The sequence below is a fragment of the Panthera uncia genome, chromosome F2 (assembly GCF_023721935.1).
Source record: "Panthera uncia isolate 11264 chromosome F2, Puncia_PCG_1.0, whole genome shotgun sequence".
Lineage (NCBI taxonomy): Eukaryota > Metazoa > Chordata > Mammalia > Carnivora > Felidae > Panthera > Panthera uncia.
This window is the reverse complement of record NC_064812.1, coordinates 7602686-7620486: the sequence shown is the minus strand read 5'-3', so window position 1 is coordinate 7620486 and position 17801 is coordinate 7602686. Positions and strand designations below refer to the sequence as shown.

Below are 17801 nucleotides of genomic sequence, written 5' to 3'. Positions count from 1 at the left end.
TCCGAAATGAGGAAGAGGCATTTGCAAGGAGAGGTCACGGAAGTACAAAGGGCCCGGATGGCTGGAACACCTGCTGGGGTCCAGAGACCACAGGGAGCACACGAGGGGACAAGGCTAGAGAAGAGGCAGCCATGGAAGGCCCCGTAGCCAAGTTCTTCTAACATCTGTGAGGTCTTACAGGATGCAATCAGATGGGCCATTTTACCACGTCTTATTCGCTTTCATGTGAAGAGCTGAGGAGATTACAGAACATCCTCATGACGTTATAGCACCGTCACCACAAAATAATGGTTTTTTTTTTAATTTTTTTTTTAATGTTTATTTATTTTTGAGACAGAGAGAGACAGAGTATGAACGGGGGAAGGTCAGAAGGAGAGGGAGACACAGAACCTGAAACAGGCTCCAGGCTCTGAGCTGTCAGCACAGAGCCCGACGCAGGGCTCGAACTCACGAACCGCAAGATCATGACCCGAGCCGAAGTCGGACACTCAACCGACTGAGCCACCCAGGTGCCCCATCCACAAAATCATTTGTGAATAACGTGAGTAACGGACGAAAGTAATAAGTACAGCGAGTAGGTCTTAAAGCAAGATATAAAATTGCATATGAAATATAAACTCCATTTTATAAAACATATGGGCCCAAAAAAAGGCTGGAAGGAAACACATTAAAAACATTAACAGTGGTGGGGCGCCTGGGTGGCTCAGTCGGTTAAGCAGCCGACTTCAGTCCAGGTCATGATCTCACAGCTTGTGAGTTCGAGCCCCGCATCGTGTTCCTTGCTGACAGCTCAGCCTGGAGTCTCCTTCAGATTCTGTGTCTCCCTTTCTCTCTGTCCCTCCCCACTCACGCTGTGTCTCTCTCAAAAATAAACATTAAAAAATATATATGCATGTGTATATATATGTGTATATATGTATCTATATATATAGATATATGTATATAGATACATAGATATGTATATATACATAAACAGTGGTTATAGCACAGTAGCGTGATTACAAATGATGTTTTTTCTTACAGTTTTCTGGACTTCAAAAATTTTCTACAGCACCAGTGTCATATTTGTGTGAAAACCTAACTGATCTCTTGGTGTAACCTAGAAGTTTGTGTCTATATTTTACAAAGCAACATCATCATGCCAAAAAAAAAAGCCTCTTTCATAACAATTTTGTAATTTGTACTATACTACTAGAATGCATGGCAGCTGAAATACGGCCAAAACCTGTTGATTAAATATTGCATAGATTTGCTGGCTAACTAGATGACCAGTTAGCTGAACCCCTCCCCAGCAGATTTTGAAAGAGTGTGAAAATAATTAGCTAGGGTCTACAAATCAACTTAAGTTGACGCCAGAATGTTCTTCAAACTTAATTCCATGACAGTTTTGCCAAAGGAATGAGTATTTTTACAACTTCATTAATAAATTCAGTTGCCCACAGCTGCAAGCACAGAGGATTGAGGCTACGAATTAATGAAGCATCCCACGTGACACCATGTTCATATGGTTTATCATTTATTCTCACCACTAAACTAAGTCAGATTGTACTAGACGATCTTACGGCTGGAATAACAGAGGCTCAGAGGCACATCCACTTGAGTCAAATACAACAGAGCCAAGGCTTCCTCCACGCAACAGGGCATCTGTCCTGTTCTCTCTCATCCCCAGTGCCTGGCACATAATGGGCGTTTAATCTATTGAGCTGAACCGTGGTAGAAAAGTCTAGAGCCAGCCCAGGTCTGTTTGGCACTAAAAGCTATGCTCTCTTCAAGAACGCCTCATTTCCCCTCTTCTAGAAACAGAGGAAACCCACTGGCAACTGGCATTTTCTTTGTCTTTCGTCTCGGCTGGAAAAATGTTTGCAGAGCTCAGGTGCAGTTTGCTAACCCCCCACCCCCACCCCAGCAGGTACCTATCACAGGTGGTGAGACCGAGACCCTGGGGAGGGTATAGAAAACGCACCTGAGCATTCACTAAGGGTTGTCAACTGACCCAATGTGTGTGGAGGATGGTTTTCAATGTTGGTGACAGTTATAAGTTCTCTACTATTTGAGACAGCAATTTCAATGCTAGCAATTCACCCCACAGGAAGTCGTGAAGAAGAACTGAAAGACGAAGGTCCGAGACCCTTGAGCACAACATTGCCCATCAAGCAAAACCTGGCTACACAAACTACAGTGCACCCTATTCAACAGCAGATACTCTTTTAAAACTATGTATCAAAAACATTTTTTAAGGTGTGGTAAGTTTTGTGGGTTTTTTTTCAATGTTTATTTTTGGGAGAGAAAGACAAAGTGCCAGTGGGGGAGGGGCAGAGAGAGAGAGGGAGACACAGAATCAGAAGCAGCCTCCAGGCTCTGAGCTGTCAGCACAGAGCCCGATGTGGGGCTCGAACTCACGGACTGCGAGATCATGACCTGAGCCAAAGTCAGACGTTTAACAAACTGAGCCACCCAGGTGTCCCTAAGGTGTGGTTAAGTTTAAAAAAAAAAAAGTTGATAACAATGCACTTGGTATTTTGCATTAGAAAAAAGTAACATAATTAAAGCACTATGTTTTAGTATATCATGAAAAAATTACAGTGGCAACAGTAGTTGCCTCTAGAAGAAGAACGATGGGTTACTTTGATTAACTACACCATCCAGGGTGAAGGAACTTTCCACAAGAAAATAACAAGTGTTACTTTTTTTTAATTAAAAAAATTTTTTTAATGTTTATTTATTTTTGAGAGAGAGACAGAGTGTGAGCACAGGGAGGGGCAGAGAGAGAGGGAGACCCAGAATCCAAGGCAGGCTCCAGGCTCTGAGCTGTCAGCACAGAGCCCGACGCGGGGCTCGAACTCACAAACCGTGAGATCAGGACCTGGGCCAAAGTCGGACACTTAACCAACTGAGCCACCCAAGCGCCCCAACAAGTGTTACTTTTGAAAATGGGGAGGGAATAAAGATTTTTTTTTTCCATTATAATATGTGCAACTTTAAAAATCAGCAAACTTGGGGCGCCTCGGTGGCTCAGTCCATCGTCTGACTCTTGATTTCAGCTCAGGTCATGATCTCATGGTTCGTGCGTTCAAGCCCCACATGAGTGCAGAGCATGCTTGGGATTCTCTCTCTGCCCCTCCCCCCAACCTGTGCACATGTGCGCACATGCTCTCTCTCACTTTCAAAATAAATAAAAACCTTAAAAAAAATTTTTTTTAGTAAATAAATAAAAATCAGCAAACGTACTAAGGCCTTACTTACACCTCTTTTTATTAAGGTTAAACATATGTCTGACGTACGTAAACTGCTCCCCCTTCATTAAGCCAGTCGGTGCTCAGGTCCTAAAGCAAGTGGATCTGCCACGCATTTCACAGAAGCAGCCCGGGCTCAGTCAACACACAGGCACCGTAATGGAGAGTCCAACTCCTGGGTTACATCAAGGAACCCATGTCCTCTACAACCCAGTCTGCAAACACAGTCCTGGGACGCTAACATGCTGGTCCTCTAGCCCCCACAGCCATCACCAGAATCCAGCTCTGGCTGAGGTCACACGGGACACACACTTTACCTGCTGGACTTCATGGGCTGCTCGTATGGCGTCTGCTGAATGGCGTACTCCTGGTACCCTCTCCGAGGCGCCAGGTCGGCCGGGGTGGCCTCGGGGTTTGCAGTGCCCGTCTCCGGGGGCCCGGCCTCCACTGGAACGATCTTGGTGGCACCTGAGATGAAGGTACAAGGCAGCACACATTGAAGGGGCACCGCGGAGGTCCCAGATCCCACCCCTTACGGGAGTGGAGCCCCAGAAGTGTTTCTTCACTGTATACAGTACCCTTACCAGGTACTGGTTTTCCTGCAGTTCACACGTTTAACGTGTGTGTGTGCGTGTGTGTGTGTGTGTGTGTTGGGTGGGAAGGGCAAGTTTCCTAATAATCTACCAAAACACCTTTCTGAGGTAATTCCCTTTGATCTATGAAAAAGACAAAAACATGTAAGACGGGGACATACATATGTATGTGTTTACCTATCGGGTTTTATACAGGACCACCTGTAAGCGGTCCTGTATAAAGTAAATAAGGTAAATCCCGTATAAAGGCAAATAAGTGTAAAATTGCACCAAGACAGTATGGAGCAGTGGCATCGGCCGTGAACAGGAATCCGAGCTGCCAAGGGTCCAGTCCCAAACATGACATGACCTTACCATCAGCCTCCGTTTCCACCCTAGCAAATAACGGGTCTGGAGTGGAAAACCTCAAAGGTCCCTTTGCTCGTGCAATTCTATGATGTGAAATGATCAAAGACCTTGCACAGCAGCGGACACTTCCCACGTATGTGGACACACGCACATGCACGTATCCAGTGCAGTGAAGAAAAGGCTCCAGTCTATCCCTGGATCTAGAACAGCAAAGATCCATCACACTTCTATCCCCCTTGCAGAAATCTTGAAAGCCTACTGCCAATTTTAAAGACGTTACTGTGGGAACTTCGTCTAGAGACGGCTGAGAACAGGAGCCACCCCTCTCCGAGGTTTCTCTTCCCAGATTGACACTGCTCTGAAGCAGGCTAGCGCAGATGAAGTGAGTTTCCAGAAGGTTCCTCTCGCCCAGTGTTTTTATTTCCTAATGATCATCGTACTCTGCATCGAAGTGTAAAGAGGCACTTATCTGGCATTTTCACCTTAAATAAGGAGTTACTATTTCCACTGGAAAGGGCTGTTTAAATGGCTGCAGCTGCTCTTAAAATCCTACACTCGATTTTAAAATACATTTGACAACTAGCCCTGAAATGGATAGGGAAAAAACCATTATTATACTTTGGAACCTACTATCACATCATACTGCTTTTTGTCTGAAGTATCCCTTCCTGAAAGAGGCCTTTTTTAAAAAAAGGTAGTATAATATCTCCACAGGCTGCTTTATGTGAAAGGAAATGCAGACAGGAATCTCCAGCATTATAAAACATTTGATGGAACCACTAAAAATGCAGGACAGAAGTTAGGCGGAGGGGACCGGAGAACATGGGCTCCCGGGAGCGGGCTGCGGCCCTCTGGTCTCAGCAGGTCTGTCTCACACGGGGGGACGCACCGCTCAACGCTCAACAGTGAGCGGGGGGCACACCCAGGACAGGGACTGGGCCAGGGGAGCAAAGGAAAGACACGCTCCGTGGCCGCTGCTCCTCTGACCGTGTCTGCGGCAGCGACAGCAGCAGCCCCTGCCCGGGACCACGGGGTCCAAGCAGCGAGACTGCCCGGTATGGACTCAGCCCAACGTCCTTCTCCGGCCCCGTCCCGCTTGCTGTGCTCACCTGGAATAGCTTCGTGTGCCGTTAAAACCACACTTATGATGGGCTTCTTCGCTCCGGAAACCTGCCCGGCCTCCTTTCCCGAGGAGACCTTCTGGACTTTCTCCGTCCTCTGTGTCCGCGGCCTCCTTGGAGTCTTTTCTCGATCATCCTCCTTATACTTCCTTTCCAGTTCAAGGTCAGATTCATCACCTGAAGGTCAAATAATACTGAGATGTATAAAATATCCTTTTATATCAGTGACAGAATTGGAGCGCGCACATAACCTTTTTATGCGACAGTAAGAGAAATATATGTGTGTGATATATACACTTGGGTCCTCACTGCTACGCAGGCCTCTCCAACACTTCAGGCATCGTCTTTGATTCTTCAGTCTCTCACCTGATTCAGTAAATTCGGCACTGAGGCCACAGGCCACCATCGAGGCACTGGGGATACAGTGTTGATAAAGCAGGCATGACCCCTCACCTTGTTTTCACGACGCCTACCAGACTTGAGAGTCATTAAGGAAGATAGAGTCTCCCAAGATTTATAGCCCAGGAAGAAATCATTCAAGCTACAATTACTAGGTACCCTCCGTGGGGGATACGAAGACCAGTAAGGCACAGACCCAGACCCTGCCCTCAAATGCCCTGCAGTCTGGTGGGGGACGGGGGTGGGGGAGGGGGGCAGTCAGCCGCGCGCCAAGTGAAATGAGAAGGGATCCACTCGAGAAGTCAGGAAAGGCTTTCTGGGGAACCAACCCTTCCGTTAACTGTAAACACAAGCGTCTGTGAAGTGATGGGAACGCTGGGGAACAGGTCACGCAAAAAGGGTGTGAAACAAAGGAGTGGGTATGGTAATAAAAATGGCAACATCCCATGGGGCGCCTGGGTGGCTCAGTCAGTTAGGTGTCCGACTTCGGCTCGGGTCATGGTCTCACGGTCCGTGGGTTCGAGCCCCGCGTCGGGCTCTGTGCTGACAGCTTGGAGCCTGGAGCCTGTTTCGGATTCTGTGTCTCCCTCTTTCTCTGACCCTCCCCTGTTCATGCTCTGTCTCTCTCTGTCTCAAAAATAAATAAATGTTAAAAAAAAATTGAAAAAAAAAATGGCAACATCCCACTGTAAGAAAAGACAGCAAAGACAAGCAGGAAACCATTAGCTTACGTGTGTGCTGTGTGGGTATAGCTTCATGGAGAAGCAGGGAGGTGGAAATAAAACCAGCGGAGGGAGTGAAAGTTAGGTTCCAGAGGGCCCGAAGGCCCCCCGAGAGGTCTGGGACCGTCCTTCAGGGAGAGCAGGGCAGGAAACTCCAGTGCCCACGGATGCCAGTCTAGCAGTGTGGGCAAGGGAAGCCGCCAAGCAGGACTCAGGTGACGGAGCACAGGCCCCAGCTGCGGCTGGGGCCACCCTGTCAGGTCGTAGGACAAGGTCATCCAATCTTTGGGCTGTTCAGAGAGAGACCAGGAATTCCAATTTTTTACATGAAATCTTTAGATGCTTCAAGGTCGGCCCTAATCTAAAAGATCTTAAGACAATGGGAGAGCCAAGAGAAACGCGTTTGCGGCCACATTTCACCCACAGCATCCCCCTGCCACCGAGGAAGGCAACGGTGAGCCACAGTTTATGTGGGAGGAGGGCTAACCGGTATCTGTGCTTTAAACATCTGCCGCCACTGGGGAGGGTGAACTGGGTGGGTTCAAAGGACACTTAAACCCACTGAAGAACGGAGACGCCAGCCACAGAAGGAACGGCGGCCGACATCGCAAGGCGACGCTTGGCAGTAGCCTGAGGGGGAAGAAAGACTTCAACACCAAAGTGAGGAATAAAAGGACGCGTGATCGCTTGAATGCATGCGGTTCCGGATTCCAGAGGAGATACAGGAAGGAAGGGGAAGGAGTTTTCGGTCTTGGAATCACACACAGACCTGAACTAACCTGCCCCAGAATCCCTTCTTCGGGACGTCATGACAAGTGGAAGGAACACAGCCCTTTGGCAGAGACGCACGCGGGTCGGGTGCATGGCTGCAGGACAGACGCACAGGCGGATGGACAGTAGGGGCCCGGAAAGCGCCGGCATGGGGCATCACGCAGGTGAGGTCAGAACGGTGCAGTGATAAGGCAGAAGCTGGAGAAAACGGGAGAAACCAAAGGGGAGACGGCCTGAGGCGGCTCTGTACGTCCCTGCTTCCCACGATGCAGGTCGGCCGACAGCCAGACCCGCACATAAATGTACCAACCAACGGGACAAGATAAAATGCGGAGACACAAACTCTTGGGGAAGGCTGCTGGGGGGAGGAAAGCGCTCCCAAGATGACGCCAGGAAAAAAACGTGGCTAATGGGGCAGACTGATCAAGACAAACACGTTTGTCCCCACAGACCAAGTACTTGGAACATGTTTCAACCTGGTGGAAGCAGTCTTAGGGAATTTAATAGACCGGAGCAGGTCCTTAGTCACGTAATTAGCGTCAGTACTAAGCCTGTTAACATTGAAGCGAAGAGAAAAACCAGCAGATGAGATCGTGAATCACACAGACTGTGCATTACTGTCCAAGGCCAAAGGGGAGAAGTCAAGGACCATCATATAGGTCCACCCCTTGAAGAGCAAGACGACCCCTGAGGAGCAGAAGAAACAGGGCAAAACGAGTGACCTGCGAAGTCACTGCCAGTGCTTACATCCTGTGACGTCTGACCTGCATCAGGCCTGACGGGAATGTTTTTAGATCATTTTTTAGTGGCTGTATTAAAAACATTTCAAAGAGCCTAAAGTTGCCTGCGTCACAGTCACGTGGGTGACACGTGTGCATAAGCAACAGGAGAATATACTGGATGCTATGAAGAGGCAAGAACAACTTACCAAGGGACTGTTTGCATTTAAAATCATGCTTCACTTTATAAACAGACTCACCAAGGGATACAATTCAATTCATGAGCGACACAGCAGGAAGAGATATGTTCACGTACGACAACAACAAGAGCAGCACCCTGTGAATTTGAGCCTGCCATAAGCAGAACCCGGGTTAACAGCACGAATCAACTTAAAAAACCAAAAGTACACACACAGCGTTAGCCTGCACAAGCAGAAGGGAGCTCCTGGCTGTGCCCTGGATAAGCTAGATCCTGACTCTGCTGCCGGCATCCTATGTTGGAACGCGCTGCAGAGCTGAGCACCATGAGGACGGTGGACAGAGCACATAAGGATCTGGAAGAGCCTGGGTTGGCCCAGGGGGAGGAGGGGAGACGGTAAGAATCTCACCTCCCCCATCAGTGCCCTCGCTCCGGCCACCAGACCCACCCCCGGTGCCCATGCCTGCCTCAAGGGCAGTGCCCCTCCCGCTCCGGGGACAGCCACCCGGCCGCTGGGGCTACAGGACCTCATGTGGCGAAGGAGGTCTGGGGGAGAGGCTGCCAGGGGGCTTCTGGGAGCAGCTTTCTTCCCTAAGAAGAAAGAAACGTCCCTCTTCTTCGGCCAGGCATTGCCGTGTGCACTGCTTAGAACAGAGGTAAACACCCAGGAACTACAGGAGAGCAAGCGAAAGACGGGTCAATGCCTCGAGGATCTCAAAGGGAAACACGGTCCTGAGACTGTGATGGCGGCTGAGCCCGCCCTGGAACCACTGGTCCCCAGATGCCTCTTTACCCCAATGAACAGCCATCCTCATCCTCAAACACGTCTTCAGTTGGTGCCTCTGCTAAAAGTCATCTTGACGGACACACCTCCAAACCATTCTCCTTCCTGATCCCAGAGTGAATCGTTTCAAAATTCACATCTGTCCCTGTCACTGCACCCCTTCAAACCCTTCCGTGGCTTCCCTCCCGTCTGCACTAGGAGAAAGTACCAGATAAAGCACGCCAAGATCTGCTATAAATCTTCTCTCCCGCGACCCCTGAACCCTCAAGGCCGTGACTCAAATACACACCCACGAGTACCTACTGCTCACCCCTTTGGGCTACAATACTGGGTGACAAGTTGACCAAATACCCCTCTGTACCTTGCACACAGGTAACACACAACACCCCCACGCCACATCCTCTGCTTGTCCAAATGACAAACTGAAAGGCACACACACACGCACACACACACACATAACCAACATACCACCACAGCAATGGCTGGACTTCCCATACTGCTTTGCGATTTTCTATTCGGATGCCTCACTGTGCTGTGACTCTCCTGCAGGATGGGTCCGTGCCTCCTTATTTTATGAGCCTGATAGGCCTGTAGCAGAGAAAGGGCCTACCCTAGGGGACAAAGGAGACCTGCACAGCTGTGCTCCAAAAAGCCAGGCGAGAACCAGTGGGTACAAGTCAGCAACAGATTTCAGCAGAAGAGAGAAATTTCCAGCAGTCAGAGCTGTCCAACAAGGAAAGGGTGGTTTTTGGTGATGCATTTCCGATGACGGTTTTCAAGGAAGCTTCAGATACCATTTGTCACACTGTGGGGAAGAGTCTGCAACACCTGGGAGATCAGACTAGGCAACGTTTGCATCTCTAAATTCGAAGCCCCTCCCAGGGAGATAGAGCCTCTCCTTGAGGAGCATGGCTGTGGAAAGGAGGCGCCAGGGAGAAAAGGGGGTGGAGGAATGAGCAATATGGGGCAGTGAAAGAAAAATACGAGTAAGACAGTGGGGGACGGAACACTATGCACCCTCCTCCCTCTTGGACGGACACCAGAGACCAGTTTGTGCTTTGTGCGAGTTCTGGTTCCCTGACTGAAATGCCAGTGGGGCTCTCGCTGTGTCCCCTTGGCCCACACCCGACTCTGGCAGCAGCTACAGAGGGCAGCTCACACTTACCTGGTCTTCCAGCATCCCACCTCTGCTGCACAGGGTGTCCTTTGGCGACCTAGCTGAGCCCCTGCAGCCCAGAAGTGAAGACGGTTCAATATGGCGGAGGGCAACCCTCAACCAATGAGGGATGGGAGCCAACACATGACCACTCTGGGCTCCTGACTTGGGTGGACAATTCTGGAAGCCATTTGAAGCTTCAAGATTCTGGAAGAGCCGAGGTTTCACTGACTAAAGGAGTGAGCCCAACAACAAACCCTTGGCTCTCTTCCGTCCCTATCGCACCTCCCCACTCCCTCACTTCTGCTGCCTGGGATCACCATCCCATAAACTGTCCACAGCCAAGGCTGCATCTGGGGGAACAGATGCTAAGATACTCCCCATTGAAGACTTCCCCAAATGTACATCCTTCATCAATTCTCTGTGGCCTCACCCAACATGGAACCACAGCCCATTCAGCTACATTCCATTCTCGAGAGCTTCCAAAGACTCTTTTCCCGTGGACTCGGGCACCACACGGTGAGCACTGTCCTCAGCAGCCTTGGGAATGATTCTTGGGGATGATGTGACATGATCCCTTGGGCACTGGAGCACTATGGAAAGAACAAGGCTCCCACAGAAAAAGCAGCACGTGCATTCAGGGAGGAGCAAATAACTCCAGGTAAAACACCATGCATGAGAGGGGCAAGCCGGTAGGCTGAATAAAGACCGGCAGACACAGGCCACAACCCTGGACGCTACCCAGAGATTCCGGGCTACGAACGCAGACGTCTACACGGAGAAATCCTGGGTTGTCTGTGGCGTCCCCGGAAGCCATGCGTCTTTCAGCCCCCGGCCCGACTCTATCACGGCCGGCACTACCACCTAGTTTTCATTCCCAGCCACAGCTCTGGCACACAGTAGGTGCTCACCTTTTATCTGTGGAAAGTAGCACTAGGCACGCCGGAGGGTCTCCCCACTTCCTCCCCTGCCGCCTGCTTCTCAAGTCTCCCTCCATCCAGTCTCCTGTTGTTTCTGGATGTGACGTGTAGCATTTGTGCAGCATGGCAGTGGCGGGGGGGGGGGGGGGGGAGTCCTGGTTCCCAGTCTCTGGCGGTAAAATCATAGGCGTGGGCCCTACGGCCGACATCACGGGTCCTCTGGGAGTCGAGAGAGGAGAGAGCTCCAAGACCTCACGAGGAAACTTCCCTGAGAAGTCCCGGCTCTCAGCCCACACTCGCCACCCAGTCTCCCAGCACTGTCCTTCCTTCAGGCACAAGCATGGAGACACTCGCTCCAGACCCAGCATTTCTGGAAGCCGAGGCAAATTAAACCACCAGGCTCCATGGACACATTCACTTTTATTTTCAGGACTCCACCTGGCTGTGGACTTGGGAGGGTCAAGTCAACCTTGACCTGACTTCAAAGCCTGTCTCTTCAGTTTCTCTGCCTGCTTCCTAGTTACCCTCTCCTCACTCTGGTTAAGTATTCATGTCAAACACTGCTCTTCTGAAAACAGAATTTCTATCTCTAATAGCAAGTTCAACAATAATTTTCTACCACTTAATAAAACATTCTCTTTGTAAGCTGACTTCTTCTCGTTCTCCTCCTTTTTCCAGATTTTCTCCGTGTCTGTGCTTCTTAAACAAAACATCATTTATGCGCAAAAGAAATAAGTAGTTCCTTGGAATTATCAAAGGACTACAAAATGTATTTGTTCTTTATGAGCCAACAGTTCACTCCACAGATAATTATGGAGAGCCGCGCGCTGTCCTAGGCATTTGGGACACTGTGTGTACGGAACAGAGAAAGACCCCTGCCTCCTGGAGTTTACGGCTAGTGGGGACATTCAGGATATTGAAGACTTGACAAATAGGTATATCACAGAGTAAGCTAGAAGGCAATCAGGCACGCGGGAGCCGGGCAGGTCCACAGCGTGGAGTCTAGTGAGCTAGTTCTGATCTAACAAACACAACTCACACAACCATTTCCTACCAGTGAGGACGGTCACTGTGACACGGCTCATTTATTTACTTGTCCGCCCACCCCTCCCCAGGGATCTAAGCACAATGAGCACGGCAGGATTTAGCCCATTGTGCAGGAAGCCTATCAGTGCCTGACACGCTGCAGGGACTCGATAAAGTGGAGAGAGGGCAGGGCCTCATGCTTCACAAGGCAGCAGAGTCGGCCATTTGTTAAGCAGAGAACAACAGAGGGCCCCTTGGGTGCCTGGCCCTGTGCCAGGCTCTGGGGACCCGAGAAGAACCAGGCCTGTTCCTACCCGCAGAGAGCTCCGAGGCTCACCCACTCGACAGATGAGCCAACACTGACCAGCGCCCCCGCCCTCAGCATGCTACACTGTCATCACCGCCTTTGGTCCTCGGCCCCTCATGAAGCTGCTGGGTCCCTAAGCCCATTATAAAGACAAGGCTCGGGGCGCCTGGCTGGCTCAGTCGGTTGAGCGTCCGACTTCAGCTCAGGTCATGATCTCACAGTCCGTGAGTTCGAGCCCCGCATCGGGCTCTGTGCTGACAGCTCAGAGCCTGGAGCCTGCTTTGGATTCTGTGTCTCCTTCTCTCCCTGTCCCTCCCCTGCTCATGCTCTGTCTCTGTCTCAAAAATTAAAAAAAAAAAAAAAAAAAAAAAAAAAAAAAAAAAAAAAAAAAAAAAACATTAAAAAGAATTAAAAAATAACAAAGACAAGGCTCAGTGAGGGGGAGAGGTGACAGGACCAAGACACCCTCTCCCCCATTAGGAGGCAAACCCAGTATCATCCCTGAGTCTGTGTGCCACAGAGTGAGGCCTTCTCCCTGCCCTCTCCCGCCCCTGATAGAGCACATGGACAGAAACCAACCAAACAGCCGGGCCCCACAGTGGCCAATGTTGTCTTCAGATGGCCGTGAGGACACACGGGCCTGGCCCTCTCTCTGCTCTCTCCTTGGGGAAAGTGCTTGGCTTACAGACGCTCACGGACCACGGCACCCGAACACCGCCCTTAAACACCCTCTTTCCCCCCAACCCATTTCCCTCTAATGGGGGCCTGGCGCATCTGTGCGGAAGGCTAAGGGGGGAAATAAAGGCTGGCACTTGCTCAGTGTGCCCTCGGTCGAGCCCCCATCAGCGGTTCAGAGGCCTTGTGCTCCCCATCACGTCCCACACCCCCCGCCAATCTGCCGGCCACACTAAGGCACACGGCGCAGTCAGCCGCACAGCTGGAGACCCTAGCACAACAGACGGCCGGGCCAGCCTCTGCACCCGGGGCCCGGCATCGAAGATCCCATCCCAGCTCGTGGGGGGCATGCCCAGCTCCTCCACTCTGCAGCCAAGCTCCTCGTTGGGAAAAGGCCATTCTTGGTAAGCGAGGAAGGCAAGAGTTTCAGCACTGCTCGCACAGGTAAAGGTCTGTCTCCCCTGCACTGAGACAGTGCAGTCTCTTACAGCAAACAAGGCACTAACATGGCTCTTCTGAGACAGAGACGCTCAGGGAAGCCCAGCTGCCAGCAGGGCGCCCAGCCTGACACCAATGGGTAATCTGGGATCGTTTACTCACCCTTGTTTCAGGGAATGCCCAGCTCACCCCCTGGGCCTCCGCAGGGTGCCTGACAAGGAATGGCTGGAAAATCGATGTCTCTTAATAAATAGCATCCAGTGTGGGAAATAAAGACACTGATTGGGGGCTGGGGGAAGGAAGTACCCAGGTTACACCCCAAGCTTCCTGATGCTGCTTTTAAGGTGAACCACCTTCCAAACGGCCTGCTTTGTACACAGGTGTTAATTACACAATTCACCATAAGGTCGTATTTTATCTTCAAATTGCACAAGATGTCTAAAATATCTTCACCGAGCTGTTTCAGAAAACACTCTTGATCTAACAGAAAACAGGATGTAATTTTAGTGAGATCGATAGCTGAAATCTGCCCGAGGTGCATAAAAGGCAGACTGCACTGGCTCCCATCAAACCCCAGCGGGTCTTGGGGGGAGGCCAGCCAGGCCGCAGGAGGAAAGGTCAGCATTGACCCCATCAGCAGCACTGGGGCTCGGACGGAAACATCTCACGGTGGTCTGTGTCTGTCTGGTAGTTTTCCTCCGGTCAACAATCTGGAGAGACAGAGAAACTCCACCGGTACTTAGATAAGACCACCTACCTCATCTTCCGCGTGGTGCTTTACAGTGTGCAAAGCACTTTCCTGAGCATTAACTTAACAAGCACCTGTAACTCGACTACCGTATGCACCATGTGCCCCTGTAGCCAATCTTTTTATATTTCGCTTTTCGCTCCAAGGCTCTAATGACCGTGCTCTTCCGGAACATGAGGCCCTTAGTTGAGGGGCCCCTGTCTGTCAAATTCACACCACGCTGTGTAGACATTCACTGTCTGAATCCCAGCATGACTCTCACTGCAGCAGGAAGGCGCTCATCAAGGGTGTCGAGCGGCAGAACCACTGTCAGGTGAATTATTTAAGCAATTTCAATGTAAACAGTCGGCAAAGGGGCGTGATTTCTCTGGCTGAAACGGGTGGGGTCCCCCTCGCCACCTCCCACACCAGCACCCCCACCCGTCCACCCTGAGCCGCTAGCACCTCTGCAGGGCCCTGAAAACACCTTGAAAACGAGCGGATGAGGACGCACGCGGAAGGGCTGTGCCAAGTACCACTTCGACGACGGCCGTTGCCCTGAGTGGCCAGGGCGGAGGGCGCGGGGCGTGAGCGACACTCTTTCAGCTGCATCGGTCGGGAGCTCTCTAAACTTACGGTCTGTGCGTGCAAAGCGAATCACTGTTCAAGCAAGGGAAAGGCTGCACAGTGAAGCACACACAGCCGTCCCTCGGGCCGCACGTGCTGCCGTGGGGCTGGTGCCCGTGCGTACCCACCCCCGGTCTGGGGCCGGGACGCCCGGTCCCCGTGGTTCCGTTGGGTCTGTGCTAACACAAGAGAGCTGCAGCGGGAGCGTGCCTCACCTGCCCCCCGGCCCAGTGTGCCCTGTCGAGTCACTGACGTTCCGGGAACTATAACTTCTAATTTCCTGACATCTGTGCCTTATAGCTCTTCAACCCCAGCACATTGGCGTAATTCTTTATATTTCATTTCCTTTTGAAAAGACGGTGTTTAAAAGAGCTATGGCACAGTGCAAGGTGGAATGCAAAACCTAATGTGGAAGCAGATGTTCTCAGAAGGGTGGGCACGCCCACAGTGCTGAGACCCACCCCCCCACGGCAGGGCCTGGTGCCCTCGCACGCAGGGGGGCGCTCTGACTACAAACCTGAGGCAGGGAGCAGACACCCAGCATGGGTCCCATTTTAAGAGTAATGAGTGGGGTGCCTAGGTGGCTCAGTCGGTTTAGGGTCCAACTCTCGATTTTGGCTCAAGTCATGACCTCATAGTTCGTGAGATCTCATCAAGCTCTGTGCAGAGCCTGCTTGGGATTCTCTCTCTGCCTCTCTCTCTCTCTCCCTCTCTCTGTCCCTTCCCCCATTCACTATCTCAAAAACAAACTTAAAAAAAAAAAAGGGTAATGGGCAAAAGTCCAGTGTCCTCAGTGTTCTAGAAAGTTCCCATTTGCCCCTCCGGGCCCACCCTCTGTCCTTCACCCAGGGGGTCCACTGCCCTCTGGCTTCCCGCTGGGTTTGGCCAATGGAGGAGGCAATGGCAGGAGATCTGGGCTCCCTCCTGGTCACCAGCTTGTCTGAGGTTGCTTCCTCGGCCACAGACTGGCCTTGGAGTTCAGGGGCCACTCTCCCCCTCTGTCTCTATACCTGGGGCGTAAACAGCACCCCACTACCGCGCTATCCACAGTCTCCCCCATGACCACACTTTGATGGGGAATCCCTTTACTAAACCCTCAGGTTGCCAGTTCAAGTGTGGCACCTGCTTCCTGGCCATGTCCCACCAGCTCCCCGCAGAGATCCTTTCAGTCACCCTAGATGGCTCCTCTTTCTGGCCCCATGTCACCTTCATGTCAGCATGAGCCACACTCCTCAGACCCAAGAACAATGGCCTCTATCCCAGCTTCATCTCATTTCGTCTCCCTGCCTCACCTATCATCGCTGACCCGTCCTCCTCTCCCTTAGAAGTGGCCTTCCTCAGGAACTTCCGCCCAGTCCCCTGATGACCGTCTACTTGTGCCCTCATAGGCTGATGGCCCCAGGGCTAGGGCTCCAGCCCAGCCCTCCTGCCGGCTCCACGGCCAGGTAGATAACATCCCCTTGGACACCCACAGTCTGCCAAACTCAACGGGTGACCACAAGGAACCTGTCCTCTCTCCCCCAAACCTGCTTCTCCCTGGGGTTCTCAGGTTGGCAGGGCCCGTCCTCCACCCTAGCACCCAAGCCAAGACCCAGGCCACCGCCCACTCACTCCCTCTTGCCTCTCGCCCCGTCCAACCTCTACCGGGCCCTGGGAATCCCATTTCCGCCGGAGCTCTGGACTCTGTCCCCTTCTTGCCACTCCCACGGCCACTGCTGAATTTGGATACCGTAGACCCTCATCGGGACTCCCCCACACCCTCTCCCACTGACTCCTCTGAGCTCCCTCCAGACCCCGTGTGACCTCGGTGGGTGCTCCTCCCGCGTACCTCCAAGGGCCGGTCTGGTTCTCTGCCCGCACCACCGAACTCTGAGCGACTTTCCTGCGCGAACGCTGTTCTCTCGCCATCGCATCACCGGCAACAACCACACGCCTGGTACGTAGATAGCGGTGACTGCCGCTTCCACTGGATCAATGAATGACCCACAGCAGAGCTGCAAAAACACTCCCGTTCTTCCCAGCCCCTAAGGCCACACGCCACACGCACCCCGAACTCTGATGAGCTTCTCTGACCTTACGAAGAGAAACTAAGCCCCTCTGACACAAGATCTCCTTGCTCGCCGTCCCCTCCTGTCCCAGAGGGGTTCCTTTGGGAGGGATGCTGTTCCTTTCTCCAAGTCCACACTCTCAGCTGTAGGATCCGTGTCTGTGTTCGTATCCCTCAATTCCCCACAGGCCCTCACAGCGCCCCCTGTGTGGTAACACTCACACCAGGCAGGTTGACTTGGCAAAGGGCAGATGAAGAGTTAAGCGTGCTCGCAATCACACATTTGAAGAAATTAGCTCATAGGCACTCATGTATAATTAACAGCGCACTAATATTCCAAAGTACCTGTTCTAAATTGCCCAAGAACTAATTAAATCTCAGAACACCCCAGAGAGTAAGTGTTATCAGCCACATTAATAAAAAGCTCAGAACAGTCGTCAGAACAGCAGACTGATAAGGGATTATATTCTGGGACTCTGGCACCAATTCGCTCCACGCTGCTAAGACAGCAGTTTAAGGAACTTATTAGCCCACGACAATTCCATCGGACCTGCTGAATACGCATCACTCTCGCTTCTGTGCTTCCCCTCAGGCTTTCTCGCATCTTCCCGGCTGCCTGGCTCCGGAGGAAAGCCAGGCAGGCCCCTGCTTCCAGCAGCGGCCCCGTGCAGTGACAGCCGTGAGAAGAAGCACAGGAAGGGCAGGAGGCCTCTGTCTTCCCCGTGACCCCGGTTCCTGCTATGTTACCGCACCTGCAGGCTTGTGCTGGAGCCACAGGAAAGGAAATGCCTGTCTCACCTCCTCTCCGCACACATAAACACCAGGTCATCCTCAGACATGGAGCTCATGGCCCCCTCCTCAGGAAGCCCTCCAGGATGTACGCCACAGACATGTGGTCCTGCCCTGCCCTGCCTCTGCTTTAGCCAGAAGCACTAGACTCAGCCCCCTGCTTTAGCCAGAAGCACCAAGCCCAGCCCCCTGCTTTAGCC

General features: G+C 51.8%; 1 protein-coding gene across 3 annotated transcripts in view; it reads right to left on the bottom strand.

Annotated features, from left to right (window-relative positions):
• Positions 1–17801, bottom strand: part of ZFAT (zinc finger and AT-hook domain containing) — a 190622-nt gene that overhangs the window by 117137 nt on the left and 55684 nt on the right. For 2 of the 3 annotated variants that reach the window (XM_049633451.1, XM_049633453.1), the window contains exons 4-5: positions 5284–5472; positions 3551–3701 (exon numbers count right to left, since the gene is read on the bottom strand). In XM_049633451.1, coding sequence (XP_049489408.1) covers positions 3551–3701; positions 5284–5472 — 340 coding nt within the window. Of the gene's footprint in view, positions 1–3550; positions 3702–5283; positions 5473–7195; positions 11019–17801 lie in introns of those variants that run through there. The other variant, XM_049633452.1, reaches the window with a different exon arrangement.